At 40.2% G+C, this 14,253-nt stretch overlaps 1 protein-coding gene across 1 annotated transcript in view; it reads right to left on the reverse strand.

Moving 5' to 3' along the window:
• Nucleotides 1-295: 295 nt before the first annotated feature.
• Nucleotides 296-14,253, reverse strand: part of LOC147701929 (myosin-4-like) — a 66,413-nt gene continuing 52,455 nt past the window's right edge. The window contains exons 31-41 of the mRNA XM_086930555.1: nucleotides 9,704-9,887; nucleotides 7,602-7,767; nucleotides 6,251-6,375; nucleotides 5,809-6,117; nucleotides 5,519-5,722; nucleotides 4,567-4,692; nucleotides 4,211-4,381; nucleotides 2,755-2,859; nucleotides 2,560-2,655; nucleotides 1,656-1,787; nucleotides 296-435 (exon numbers count right to left, since the gene is read on the reverse strand). Coding sequence (XP_086786681.1) covers nucleotides 421-435; nucleotides 1,656-1,787; nucleotides 2,560-2,655; nucleotides 2,755-2,859; nucleotides 4,211-4,381; nucleotides 4,567-4,692; nucleotides 5,519-5,722; nucleotides 5,809-6,117; nucleotides 6,251-6,375; nucleotides 7,602-7,767; nucleotides 9,704-9,887 — 1,633 coding nt within the window. The 3' untranslated portion in view covers nucleotides 296-420. The remainder of the gene's footprint in view (nucleotides 436-1,655; nucleotides 1,788-2,559; nucleotides 2,656-2,754; nucleotides 2,860-4,210; nucleotides 4,382-4,566; nucleotides 4,693-5,518; nucleotides 5,723-5,808; nucleotides 6,118-6,250; nucleotides 6,376-7,601; nucleotides 7,768-9,703; nucleotides 9,888-14,253) is intronic.

A 14,253-nucleotide genomic window follows, 5' to 3' on the forward strand; every position in this document is an offset into this window, starting at 1 on the left:
ACCCTGAATATTTAGATACTATTTTTAATCTGAAATTGGTTCTGCTATGTCATTATGTTAGGAATATATTCAGTCTTTGAAGATGTGCTCTTAGATGGCTCTGTTGGCTGTATAAACAGTCTGTGTACTAGTTATCATTCTAAGGATAACCTCACCACATTGATTTGAGTTCTACACTGCAACATATTGCAACTAAACCATTCTGTTGTTAGAGATGTAAAATTAATTTAGGTATGCATTAAAGTTTTAATTCATCAGTACAATGCAGACGTGATAAAATATTCAACAAAAAATATTGTGTTCACATAAAATTTATTTTCATCTAGACCTATGTGTATAGTACATTATGTACAGTATATAGCCAATCACAAAGTTAGTCATATTATATGATCATCCTCTGCTTTGGACTGTCACACCTCCTTATTCTTCCGCCTTCTGTAAAAAAAAGAACAATGTTGTTTTTCTAATGTCCGCCAATTTTACAAAACTTTACATTTTGACAAATAATCCACATGTCGGCAATTACTAAAAATGTGTACAATGATTTGGACATATGATTCATATATTGGGCTGCACATTGCTAAGGAAGGCTGGCCATCCCATTAGTTGAAATTAACATCTCATCAGTTATAAGAATTAATAGGTCGAGGACTACAATAAAAGGGTTGTACAAAGATTGGAAAAAGAATCTCAAAAATGAGCATATCATACACTCAGAGTTAAATAAATATGTTTATTGCTAGCTGATTTTATTTGTGTGAGCTGTATTTTCATAAGAGGGCTCAATTAGTCCTGGGCGGTGAACTCCGCTCTGTTCATGGGGTTTTCTGTATTCCCCGCTCTGCGGAGCTGGAGGGGGTGCAGAAAACTCTGCTCCGTGTAGTGCAGTGACGTTTTTTCCCCGCTCATGGTCACCAATGGTAAGTTGGCGAGCGCCAGCTGCTGCTCGGGTAGAATTGCTACCTGAGTGGCAGGAAGATTCACACAAATGGTACTATGCACCACACTCTGCCACTTGCGGAACTCCGCAGAGCTTTTTGTCACTTCACAGAGTTCCCCGCAGCAGAACTCCACGAACTCTGCCAAGGCCTGGGCTCAATATTCATTTTACAGTGACACAATGATAAACTATGAAATTTAAATGACATTTTGCTCCATTTTCGAGAGTGCAATGTCTTGCTACAGAACTATAGCCCTCAGGTCATTTGAACATAATTAATTTTTAAAGAGCATACGTCCTCAATGAACAGGAGTATAACCTGTAAACTAATGAATGTAATTCAACATTTCTGTGGTAAAATGCTTCTAACCTACCATTGCATAGAGAGGCTTCTATCTAGTTAAGTTGTTCAGCTGACCTTTTAATTAGTGAGATTAAAAGTCGGAGAATTCATTTAATTTCCACCAAAGATACAAGTTCAGCTATATTAATAAACTAAGACAATTTGAAAATGCTTGTATTTTATGTGCTCTGGACAAGCAATCGTGAGGCTCTTGTCACCTGTCATGTTTGATATTCTAAAATGTACACAATATTTGTAAACAAATAATCCCATCCCAACCAACTCCAACATGCTTAAAAGGCCATGAACCCCGATTAGCACAACTTTATTACTCTTGATACTATATAGAAGGTTAAACAAAACCATTTTTACCTTGCCAATGTCGCGGCTCTTGACTCTGAGCTTGTTGACCTGAGACTCCGCAATGTCTGCACGCTCAGCAGCCTCCTCCAGTTCATGCTGAGTCTTTCTGAATCTGGAGAGGTGGGTGTTGGCTTGTTCTTCCTGAAACAATTAGAATATCTCATCCCATTAGTGCAATCTAGGACTGCAGTTTCAGGCAATTATGTATTCTGAAGTTTAAAATAAGTTAAAGCAAAGCCAAGTCCCTAATATTTGACAAAAATTAAAAAGAGTGATAGAATGAAAATAAAGTACTCAGCTGATACTTTTAAAAGTTTCATCAATTATCTATGTGAAAAAGTAACGTTAGTGTGATTCCAGATGGATAGGTGAACTTCATTGGCTAGGATATTAAAGCAAAAAGAAATTGATGTCAAAATTGCAAGCAAACAGCAGGGATTTCAAACTGGTCCAGTATTCACCTGTTTGATGCATAATATAAAATCTGTAATTGACAATGGAGTAGGGCCAGAATTCCTCACACTGAAAGACGGTTTCAAATTCATACACTTTTTGTTTTTTATTATTTCAAAAGGCTACGAAGGTTATTTTGGGCTTCGAAAAGTGGCAGTAGTTTCAATGTCGCTGGTTCTTTGTGAAGAACAAGATTGCCTAGTTGTAACATTTCCTAGTGAAATGACTGATAAATTACTGCCGCACATTATATCTGTATCTAAGCATTTCTTTATACATAACTTGATAGACTGTTTGTTGTGCCTTAGTTACGCCAGTTTCCACAATCAATTTAAAGTTGTGCTTGAAGCAATTTCTTGTGCTGGATTGCAGTGGGTGGATCTTGACGGCCAGTTATTTTTTTTTTTGCAGTTTGACACTGATACTTTTGTTTGTAATGCTGTTTGAAAAGATGACGTACCGCTTCCTCTGCTTGTCTCTTGTAAGCTTTCACCTTCAGCTGCAACTTGTCCACCAAGTCCTGGAGCCGTAAGACATTCTTCTTGTCCTCTTCAGACTATGAATAAAAGAGTTAGTATTCATCAAGAACAAACTCGCTTATGTGCTCTGTTTATAGTCTGAAGAATTGCCCGCGGCCAAGGATTTTATGTTTTACCTGATAGGTAACCTCCTTAAGTCGCCGTTCATACTTGCGCATTCCCTTAATAGATTCTGTTCCACGCTTCTGCTCTGCTTCTAGCTCATTCTCCAATTCCCGCACCTGTAACACAATATTCTTGTTATGAAAAATCAATTTATTGTATGTATGTATACCTGTTGCACCAAACACAGAGGATGTGCTGCAATTGGGATCTAGCTTGGTTTCTGGCATGGATCCCAAAAGGAAGGATGTGATTTGAATTTGGCAGAGAAGAATATTTTGATGACCTATGTGGAAAGCAGATTATTAATGTCTTAGATGAATGTGAAGTGAGTTGTTGAATAATAAGACCTACTACTTAGAAATTCTTTTGAAATTCCTTCACAGGGCAAATGATTTTAGGATTGTAAGCAACATTTTAATGGCTACTATAGATGATTTCTTAGAAATATGTCCTCTATTGTGATAGCAGTGCAGTTGTCGTGTGTGTTAGCCTTAACCCCTTCCCTGCGGGGATAATTCCCCCACTGTGCTGGGAGGAGGGAGGCGCGCGCAGCGTCGCAGTGCTCGTGATGAGTTCAGCTCGTCACGCAGCACGGTGATGCTGTGCTCATGACGAGCTGAGCTCGTCATGACCACACCCGTTTCTATAGGGCGCTCAGCACAGCGGGGGAATTAGCCCCGCGTGTGAGCGCTACTCGTGTCATGACGAGCTAAGCTCGTCATGAGCACAGCGGCACCGTGACTCATGATGAGCTGAGCTCATAATGAGCACGGAAAGGTTAAGGTGAAGGATAGAGGGAATCCATAATAGTAAAATATGAGGTTCACAGATTACAGTTGTAGCAAATTAAAACTTAACACCCTGAACCTCTAACTTTCCTAAAGACCTTTTCATCTTTGAAATGTTACATATATGTATGCCTGGGTGTGCTCCAACTGAAGCTGCATTTTATTATAAAGAAGTTGTATACTTGGAATATTATGTAAGAGTCAGTTTAGATCCTGGAAGATCTAAGTCTAGTTCTATCACTGGGTTTATATTCACTCAGTTATTCAATGTTCATTGTGTGCCTCAGTTGCTCCATGATTGCAATTATTCCCGCCTGACACAGACGTGCATCTAAAGCAGCCAGATTGTCCTAATGTGCAAACATCTTAATGTAGTCTCTGTTACTGCCTTAGTGGTAATGGAAGTGCTATCAAGGTGTAAACCATAGTTAATCACTGCAATACAAATGCCCACACTTCTGATCTGAGATGGCACGGGTATGGGGAAATAATGACTGAACATCACTTGGGTCGAAATGAAGTCTGTATTTTATAAAAGTAGTACAAGACAGAATGAATTGGTGCACTATGATTGCTCTCCGTACCCACTATAAATTAATGGGCTGCCACTTGGTATGTGTAGCAGATGGTTAAAATGACTCAACATTAATTCACCAATATTTTCTACTTTAATGCATACCTTGGCTTCCAGTTTCTGAAGCTGCTTTTTGCCACCTTTTAGAGCTAATTGCTCAGCCTCATCCAGTCGGTGTTGAAGGTCTTTCACGGTCTGATCCAAGTTCTTCTTCATTCTCTCTAGATGGGAGCTTGTGTCTTGTTCCTTCTTGAGCTCCTCTGCCATCATTGCAGCCTAGTTAGGTAGGTACAGAAAGAAATAATGAATCTCAATAAAGCCTCAGTAAACATCGTAATCGTGATTGATTTCAAAATTTATGATACGATTGGGTCAATGAATATCATAAAATTTTTGACTTATACACGGATTCAGTTTGTGTTCCCTATAAACAACAATTTAGGACAAAAGACACAACTTACATCTGTGATTGCCTTTTTAGCTTTTTCTTCTGCATTTCTTGCCTCCTGGATTGCTTCTTCTACTTCACTCTGAAGTTGAGCATTATCAGTCTCCATTTTCTTCTTTGTGTTAATAAGGCTAGTGTTCTATTGATAATATTTGAAACATATTTAATGATTTCATTTTCATACTGATGTTTTTACACATTTTGAAAGCATATATGTTTTACTTTGGTTTAAAAAAAATTAAAATGAGTTAATTTTATCGACATGCTTTTCCCGCCATACAGCCAAGCAATTTAGACAATCACCACAATATCGATAACACAATTTTGCATATCAAAAGAAATATATTAAACTAAAAGCAGTAGAATGCCTCAAAACTGCTAATACAAGTCAATGACTTTTTAGCAGAGTGTATATAATAGGAGTTGGGAGATGCATATATAACAACTGGTAATATAATGAACTTAAGAACTTAGGATATTTAAGGGTTAAAGATCCATAGCGATGTATTAGTACACCAAGCGATTTGGAACTGGGTTTAGGAACCTAAACTAAAACCACAAGTTAGGACCTTAAGAGAAGCAGAGTAGGGCAAATAATTGAGCATATCCCTTATTGTGCTTGATAAATCTATGTGAGAATTAGCAATAGAGATAATAAAACCATTTACAATTGCTTTAAGTGGATTTACAGCTTACTCCAACAGTCCCCGCAATAAGGAGATATCAATAAAAAAAGATCAGACAAGAACAAATATTTTGATTTTATAACAGGAGAACTGATCAAGCAGAAGATGTTTGACTATCATGGAGTTAGTGCTAGTACATGTTGGAATCTAAGGGACTACGTGAGGGAAAGCACAACATGTCTTAAAGAGTACTTAAAAATTGTGGGCTTTGGATGAAAAAATTAAAAGATGTGGAGAGAAGTGAATGAAAAGCTGTGAAACACTTCTGAAATGGCATACCTGAGTGTGTAAGAGCTGCACACGCTCAGTAACATCGAGAAGTTCCTGTTCAGCTACTTTGCGGCCACGCTCAGTCTGTTCCAAAGCAGCTCTCATCTCCTCAATTTCTGCAGCCATCAGGTTACCTCTGCGCTCCACCATGGCCACTTGTTCTTTCAAATCTTCATTGCTTCGAAGAGAATCATCCAGGTGAATTTGGGCATCCTGAGTGTGAACAAAGGGAGGTAAACATATGTGAACTAACATTCTTGGAAGTAATAATAGCTAGCATCTCTATAAAAAAGCAGTACCTTAAGCTGTCCTTGAACGTTCCTCAGCTGTTTCTGAGCTTCAGCTGCCTGGCGGTTCGCATGTCCCAACTGAATTTCCATCTCATTCAGATCGCCTTCCATCTTCTTCTTTAGCCTGAGGGCATCATTTCTACTTCTGATCTCAGAGTCTAGGGTGCTTTGCAAGGATTCCATTGCCCTCTGACTACTCCTCTTAATTTGATCGATCTCTTCATCCTTCTCAGCAATCTTTCTATCAATATCAGATTTCACCTGGTTCAGTTCCATCTGAACACGGAGGATCTTTGCTTCTTCATGTTCCAGTGATGCCTGCAGGTGTGAAAATGCATTACTTAATTGATATTATATTTTCAATTCGGAACATTATTAATTTATATATACCTAATTTTCCATAAATAGATTATAATGCCCTGGTAGGACAATAAGGTAATCTCATACATACCTCTGCTTCTTCCAGTGCAGAATGAAGTTCACCTTTCTCCTGTTCAAGTTGTTTCTTGGATTTTTCCAATTCATGAATACTCTTTCCACCTTCAGCAATTTGTTCCGTTAAGTCAGAAATCTCCTCTGAAATTGGAATAAATTAGTCATTTGAGTAAAAAGCACACAATATTAATAGTTATTTTTGTTTTTCAAAGGAAGACAAGATGTTTGGAACAATTTGCAACTTCACAGTACGCCAACCACAACGGACAAAAAATTAAAAGCTAAATTAAGCTTTTTTTTCCTACACCCTTGCTTCTAACAATGGTTCTTTGGTGAGGCAGAACGTTTATTTACATAGTGAGATTACAAGAAAGGATGCAATATCTTTCCTCTGTGGATGTGAGATACGTAGGCAAGAACATACATATTGTTTTATGTGAAAATACTGTAAAATTTAAATAATAATGCATTGAGTGCAAAATTTTGATTTCTAAGAGATTGACCTAATAGTAGCTAGAATAAAGCATTTTACATTTAAAACAAATACATTGTTTATTGCAATATTTTTACCACTTGAACTTATGGATGATAACCATTTCAGTATGCACCCTCACAATCAATAACTTTGTCCTATTCTTCCAACTTTCAAATCCCAGCATTCCATTACTCCTTCCTCCAAATAGCTCCTCATTCGCACCTTCATTTCACAAGATGCATTTTGGCATGAGGCAATGATTGAATGATAAATGTAAAACTAGTAACCAGCTCCCTTGGGTATAGGTAGGAGGAGGGGTAGGGTTAAAACAGCAGGTCCAGGGGTAGAGCGATAATTGATCCACTGGGTTTGGAGAGGGACCTAGCACATGTCAAGGTTTAGAGACAGAAACAGAGATTAGAGATGGATCTTAGAGGAAAGTGTAACTGACTGCGGAATGATAACTAGGGACACATCAATGAGATGGACTCAGATTCCAAAAGGATGACACACATTGGTAGTTTTCAAAGAACCATGAGTAATTTGTATTTTCACAATATTCTAGGTTGTAAGGCAGAATATTGCTAGGAAAAATATTGTCTGACAGGAATATAATTCCACACATAATGTCCACAAAAATTGTGTCCCATTGGTTGTAAATGTTTATTTAGGAGACAATACTTCTATCTGGCAATATTATGTTTATGATGTTCTGGCACCACACCATATTCTGAAGGTGTTCTTGAAACACAATACCAAATTTAAAAAATTGGAAAATTGCATCTTCCAAACTAAATCACAAACGGTATCAATAGACACAGTGGGTCTAAATCAAAAGACATATTAAGCACTGGAGTTTGGAATGCAAATTTGGAATGCAGTCAGTACTTACGTTGGAGGTTTTTGTTTTCTCTCTTCAGAGTCTCAAGCTGGTCCAATGATTCCTCGTATGCATTTTTTATTTTGAAGACCTCAGTACTCAGTGATCTTGACTCCTTCAGAGCTGATTCAAGCTCAGCCTGTGCTTCATCATGCTTCTGTTTCCACTCTGCCAGCACCTACATAAGTAGGCAGAACACAAACTACATCAATGATGTATCTCTTTGAGCTAGAAGAGACCTCTGTACAATGTAAAATTCAAGCTATGTCATATCCGCATTGTTAGCTACAGAATCATGCAGTAAACAGAATCATTCTTAATATAAGCAATAAAAGTCAGCACTACATTTTGAAAACCATGTCTCCTGTCTTTTTGACATCTTTGGCAATATTTATCAACATTGTGCTGGCGCAAAGTCACCAAAAATTAAGCAAACCATTAATTGTAAAATTTTGATTTATTTTCTTTCTAGCACAAAACGTGCTTTGCGCTGGAGAGGTACCTAAACATACCATAAAGTAGGGCTTTGTGATGCTTTGATTTATTTTGCATGAAGGGGGTATCCCATGTGGATTCTCATGCTATCATCCACAGTTTGTTTGATGCAAGACTATTCTACTAACAATGGTAAACAGGACTTTATGCAAAAAAGTATGCCTACTCGAGAGAGGAGCAAAGTTAGAGAAATGTTATTTCTCTAAACTTCTCAAGCTTTGCATGTGTATTGCACTGACCAACACCCATACAAAGTTGGAAACGTTGTATTAGTCTAAGCATATTGTTTTTTTACTGGAGTGGTATTTTCCAAGAGCAACAAACCGTAAACAGTAAAAACCTCATTCAATGACATAAACCTTGACAGCTTCGAATCCCAACTTTCACTGAATGCCATTGCACTTGGATTCACTCTGGGCACCAATTACACTTTCAAGAGACATATTGAAAAAAATACAAAGACAGCCTGGCAACAGCTCTCTTCTAAAATGTTTATTCAGAAAAGTGACTTCAAAGCTTCCATTGAAGCGCTTGTGCTCTCACATCAGGATGCTGGCAACTCCCAATTCCATGACTCCACATTGGCCCCACTTAAGGGCCTCCTACATGCCATAGCATGTCTCATTCAGTGCCAGACAAATTATGCGGTATCATTTAAAAAGCCATCATGACTAGCATTGCAGCATATCTTGCAGGCAAGCTAGCCGTCCCCGGTGGTCCTTAGCATACTAGTAGCAAGAACACCATCAAACTGCAGGCTAAGAAGTGTGAAAAAGAAAAATCAAGACAGAAGGCATTTTCCATCTATGCACTTAGAGTCATTGAGGATGCATCTGTTTCAAGAACACTATATCCCAATGCATTAACAATCCACAAACCAGCCACCTCTCTAATAGTTAATTGATTTTATTTCTGTCTGTGGTCCTGTCCATCAGCCTCTTGTCTAGGTTTGCACTATAGAAGTCCCACATACTTGCCTACAAACATATGCTTAACATCATACACACACCTTTGCACTATAGTGGAAAGGTGTGTGTGTGTGTGTGCTGCTAGTGTGCCAGCACTTGAGACGAAAGCAGTAGCACTATATTGTTGTAGATATGATGCTGTTCTGCCCTGTTCCTTTCATGAAACACAGCACAGCAACTTTCCTTGCTTTGCTTTGTTGCTTGACATAATAGTGAATTTGATGTGTCCTTTTATTCCTTCTTGGCAATAAACTTCAACACTTTATTACATAACAGAAACAGTGTATTTTAAAGAGGTAATTTTGGAACTCTTGTTTCCAGGAGTTAATGGTTCTAGGCTGAGTATAGAGCTGGCTCAGGATCTGTGCACCTGCTTCTCTTCTTTTCATATGTTCATAACTAACCAGTAGGTAAGATTACAGTCCAGAATTTAAGGCACATATTATGTCATAATGAGTCAGTGGACAATTCAAAGCTATCTTCAAACAATTACGAGCACCTGATTTTGCAATTCATCTATATATTGGCCTAACAACATCCTAAGAATGGAACATATGTTGTGGGTACTCAAGCAGTAAAATATAAAAAATCCGTAACATACAGATTACCAAGGAACACTGATCCAAGACCTAACTATGACTCTTGCATTACCTTGTCGAAGTTCTTCTGCTTCTTGTCAAGAGCTGCACAGGCTGAGTTTGATCTCTCTACATCAATCATAAGATCCTCAACTTCACCTTGAAGCCTCTGTTTTGTTTTTTCTAATGAGGAACATTTAGAATTAACAGCCTCAATTTGCTCCTCTGCCTCCTGTAGGCGCTGAGCAAGCTTTTTCCTTAAAGAGAAAAAGATTGAGATTTTTAGCACAAGGGCTTTAATAACACCATAGGATTGATAAGAAATACTACAATTTTTACTGCTCTGCCCTAAATTGTAATTTGGCACAGGAAGTTAAGTCTTCGCTCATACATTTTGCAGTGAAATTTTGTTCTATGCCATGCAGCAGGAAATGTTGCTATTCTATTGCACTTCAGCAGGTGCTTTTTAACATTAATGTTCACAATATTCTATTTATATAAAATGTGATAAGCACTTATTGTTGCAAATAGGAATTTAAACAGTGATGGTATTCAGTAGTTGAGATGCAATAAAGTGACAGCAGAGAGCAGGGTCAAGCATACCAAAGTGAAGCAGACTGCCAAACGACACCTAAGTCCAGGGCCGAAAACAACCTCGCCGACTCTGGGAACTCAGGGTCAGACTTTCCAACTGAGGACTCCCAAATAACTATATAGGAGCCATCAAACGTCAGATGGGAAAGGGGAGAAGAGAAGGCACTCCTGGCCCAAATGGAAGACCACCAGCACTATATAAACAGGAGGCAATCTTCTGGGCAGAAGCTCTGGATTCACTCTTCAGAGAAATTAGAACGTTGAAAATCCTGCCTAGTTCATGGAGAGGTTCAATCATCTCCCCAATCCATAAATCTGGTGAGAAGTCGGAACCACAAAACTACAGATTTGTGGCACTATTAGATAACGAAGCAAAATTTTTTGTCGGCTTGTTACTGGAGGATCTCCAGTCATGGGCGGAAGAAAAATCAGCAATTCCCCTACAACAGACTGGCTTCACAAAATCGGTCGGGACAATGACTAACATGCTAAGCATGGCTATGCTTATGGATAAGGCAGAGGCCACACAGACGTCTTTACATCTATGCTTCATTGATTATAAAGCTGCCTTTGATCAAGTCAACTGCATCAGACTCTGGTCCTAATTGCACAGCTAGGGGCTGCCTCAGCCCTTACTCAAATTAATAATACATCTGCATACAAATATGTGGCTACAGGTGAAGCTGGGCAATGGTACGTGTCTGTCGAGGTGCATACCCATGGGAAAAGGGTTTAAACAGGACTGTGTTTTTGTACCCACTCTTTTTAATCTGTTTATTGCTGATCTAGTCCAGCTGCTAACCAGCTGCAATTCACATGCCCTGAAATTAGGAGATATCTCACTACCCTGTCTCCTCTATGCAGATGACATAGTCTTGATCAGCAAAAGTAGGGCTACAACATCTCTTAAACACAACGCAGGATTTCTCCCACGCTAATGATCTAACGATGAACTTTGGCAAGATGAGAACAATGACAGTCAGGAAAAAAAGGCAACAAACTGCTGCCTTGTTCTGGGGAGAGGACACAACTGTATACAAATATCTAGGCGTGAAGCTGGATACAAGCGGCTACTTTGTGGCACAGAAGAACAGCGTAAGGCACAAAGGTCTAGCACTAGCAATCTCCCTAAAAACATTAAACTCTAAATTAACCTGCCCATCGATCCTGCCGCTCTATGAGGTGGTTCGGGCAAAACTTCTGCAAACAATCACCTACGGTAGCGAGGCACAGAAAGGCAAGGACGCTAAAATACTCGATGCCACAGTAGCAACAGCATATAGGGTTATTTTTGGGCTGCCGAAATACACTTCACCTGCACAAATCAGACTTGAATTTGGCATTTTGAAACAATCACTTGCTGGACAAGGGGCCTCTATCATAACATGGGACAAAGTGTGAAAAGCCGAATGGGGTACGCTAAAGGAACAGTTGTGGAAGGAGTTACAATTGCACCCCACATGACCAGCTGCGGAATATCTACATAGCAGTCTACACAAATTGGGGCTAACCCAACTTTGGGAAACACCAACAACAACCCCAATCTTAAAAAAATTAGTGTGGAAGACAGTGAAACTCCTCTCATGGCTGGAGGACAAGGATGCACTCTCAAAGAGAGCCCACGGTTGGATGACCCTGAATCCATATACGAAGCCGGGCGCCCAAGCCTACTTCAACTTGGGATATGACAAAAACATAAAAATAGCTTTTATGAAATATAGATTTGTTGGCCCATGGAGCGAAGCGGGCGGGGGGAACATAGAATGACAGCAAATCTGTCAGTAAGCTTGGAGATCCAAGCTTCAGAATTTTGAAAGCTATACAGAGTGCTTTAAACTCAATCCTTTGAGCCACAGGCAGCCAGTGAAGACGGCGAAGACTACCAGACCCTGAGCAGACTCTACGCAGGCCCAGAAGAGCTCTCACTGCGGCATTCTGAACTCTCTGTAGCCTTAAAACTTTTGCCTTGTTTACCCCTAGATACAGAGAGTTCACATAATCTATCCTAGAAATAATCAGTGCCTGAATAATAAGCTGTCTGGTTGGGGCATCGAAGAAGCCCAGGATAGGTCTCAGCCCACGGAGGAAACTGAAACAGGTGCCCGCTACCTTCTTTGTTAGAGTCTGGAGACTAAGCGAAGAGTCCATCCAGACCGCCAAGTTCTTTACCACCTGTTTAGGAGGGGGAGTGGTACCTAGATTGCTGGGCCACCAGTGCTTATTCCATAACGCATGGTCCTTTCCCACCAGCAGCACCTCTGACTTGCTAGCATTCAGCTGGAGGCAATTGGCTGTTAACCAGCCGGCAAGTGGCGCAAGATCACCTTGGAACTTAGCGGCGTTGTCCCTAAAGTTACCAGAGAGTGCCACCACCAGCTGCGTATCATCGGTGTAGGAGACCACCGCCAGCCCTCTGCTCTTGGCCAGAACAGCCAAAGGTTGTACATATAAATTGAAGAGCAGAGGACTCAAAGATGAACCCTGTGGTACTCCGTGCTTGATGGGAAATGAAGATGAGAAAAAAAGGGGAGCAGTCACCTGATAAGACCGGTCTACAAGAAATGACGCAAGCCACTTCAGAGCAAGGCCGCAGATGCCTGCCTCTTTTAACTGATGCAGCAAGATGGCATGGGACACCGTATCAAACGCGGCACTGAGATCCAGAAGGATCAGTGCCGATGTCTGTCCTGCGTCCGGTGCTGCCCAAAGATGTTCTTGTACCTTCAAAAGCGCTGACTCCGTACCATGGCCAGCACGGAATCCATTTTGCGAGGGGTCAAGTATTTTATTGCTGGAAATTAATGGGCCTGCCGTCTCCTTCTGATTTTTTAAATCTGACACAATGGAGAAGATGTTCCTCGAGGGATTAATACTATTCCTAATTTTTAGGGCATAAGATGCTGCCCGTTCAATGTGAATTGCCCTGTGGTAGATCCTTACTGCGTCCCGATAATGCGCTTTCATTAGAGGGTCAAAGTCCTTTCTCCAGGATCTTTCACATTTTTTACAGATTTTTCGGAGCAAAGCTAGCTTATCATTATACCACGGATTGGACTTGGACATACGATTAGGAGACAATTTAGCTGGAATTAAATTATCTAGTGGCTGACTAATCCATTCAGAAAAAGCTGAATAAGCTTTGTTAGGATCTGTCGACAGCTCTGGGACAGAGCTCGAAAGTAGTATTTCAAATTGATCCCAGTTAAGCTTATGCCAAGAGCGTTTTAAAGAGTAGGACTTCTCTAGATTACGTTTAGGAACTATGCCCTGAATACACAAAGGGATCAAAAAGTGGTCCGACCAGGGCATGGGTACCCGAGATTGTGTAATCAGAGAAGGAATGTTGGTAAAGACCGGATCCAGCAGGTGACCGGCTGAATGAGTAGGACCTGAAACCCGCTGATCAAGTTGAAAGGCCGCCAAGCCCACCATTAAATTCACCGTATCCACATCAGTGTGGTTATCAAAATGAAAATTCAAATCTCCCAAGATCGTAAAATTGGGAGAGTTGACCACCAAGGTGCATACAGTGTCAATAAATGCTTCCCTGAAGGCTTTAGATGGGCCTGGTGGGCGATATATTAGTGGCCCAGTCATGGTATAATAGGAATTGAAAGTGATTTTAAAACAGGCACATTCACAGCCTACTATGGGCTGTTTAGTAAAGGGACACACATAGCCGGTTTTCACAATGGCTGCTAAGCCACAACCTCTTGTGTCTCTATTAAGAGTATACATGACATAGTCCTCTGGAAGTGCCAGCTCTGGGATCGCCACTGAATCTTCCGAGAGCCAAGTCTCCGTTAATAACAGAGTATCCGGCCTTTCGGTTTCCAAAAGGTCGAAAACATCTCAGTGTTTAACCAAGGAGCGGCAGTTAAGGAGGACATTTTTTAAGTTCTTGCATGTGGGAGACGGACGATCCAACACACCTTCTGAGACCGAATCACTGACAGAATTTCGATGTCTAAAAAATCGACCTACTATAACATCGAGTCTCTATTATCGATAGCACTAATATGGACACCC

Source organism: Lissotriton vulgaris, chromosome 7 (genome assembly GCF_964263255.1).
Source record: "Lissotriton vulgaris chromosome 7, aLisVul1.2, whole genome shotgun sequence".
In the NCBI taxonomy this organism is placed as follows: Eukaryota; Metazoa; Chordata; class Amphibia; order Caudata; family Salamandridae; genus Lissotriton; species Lissotriton vulgaris.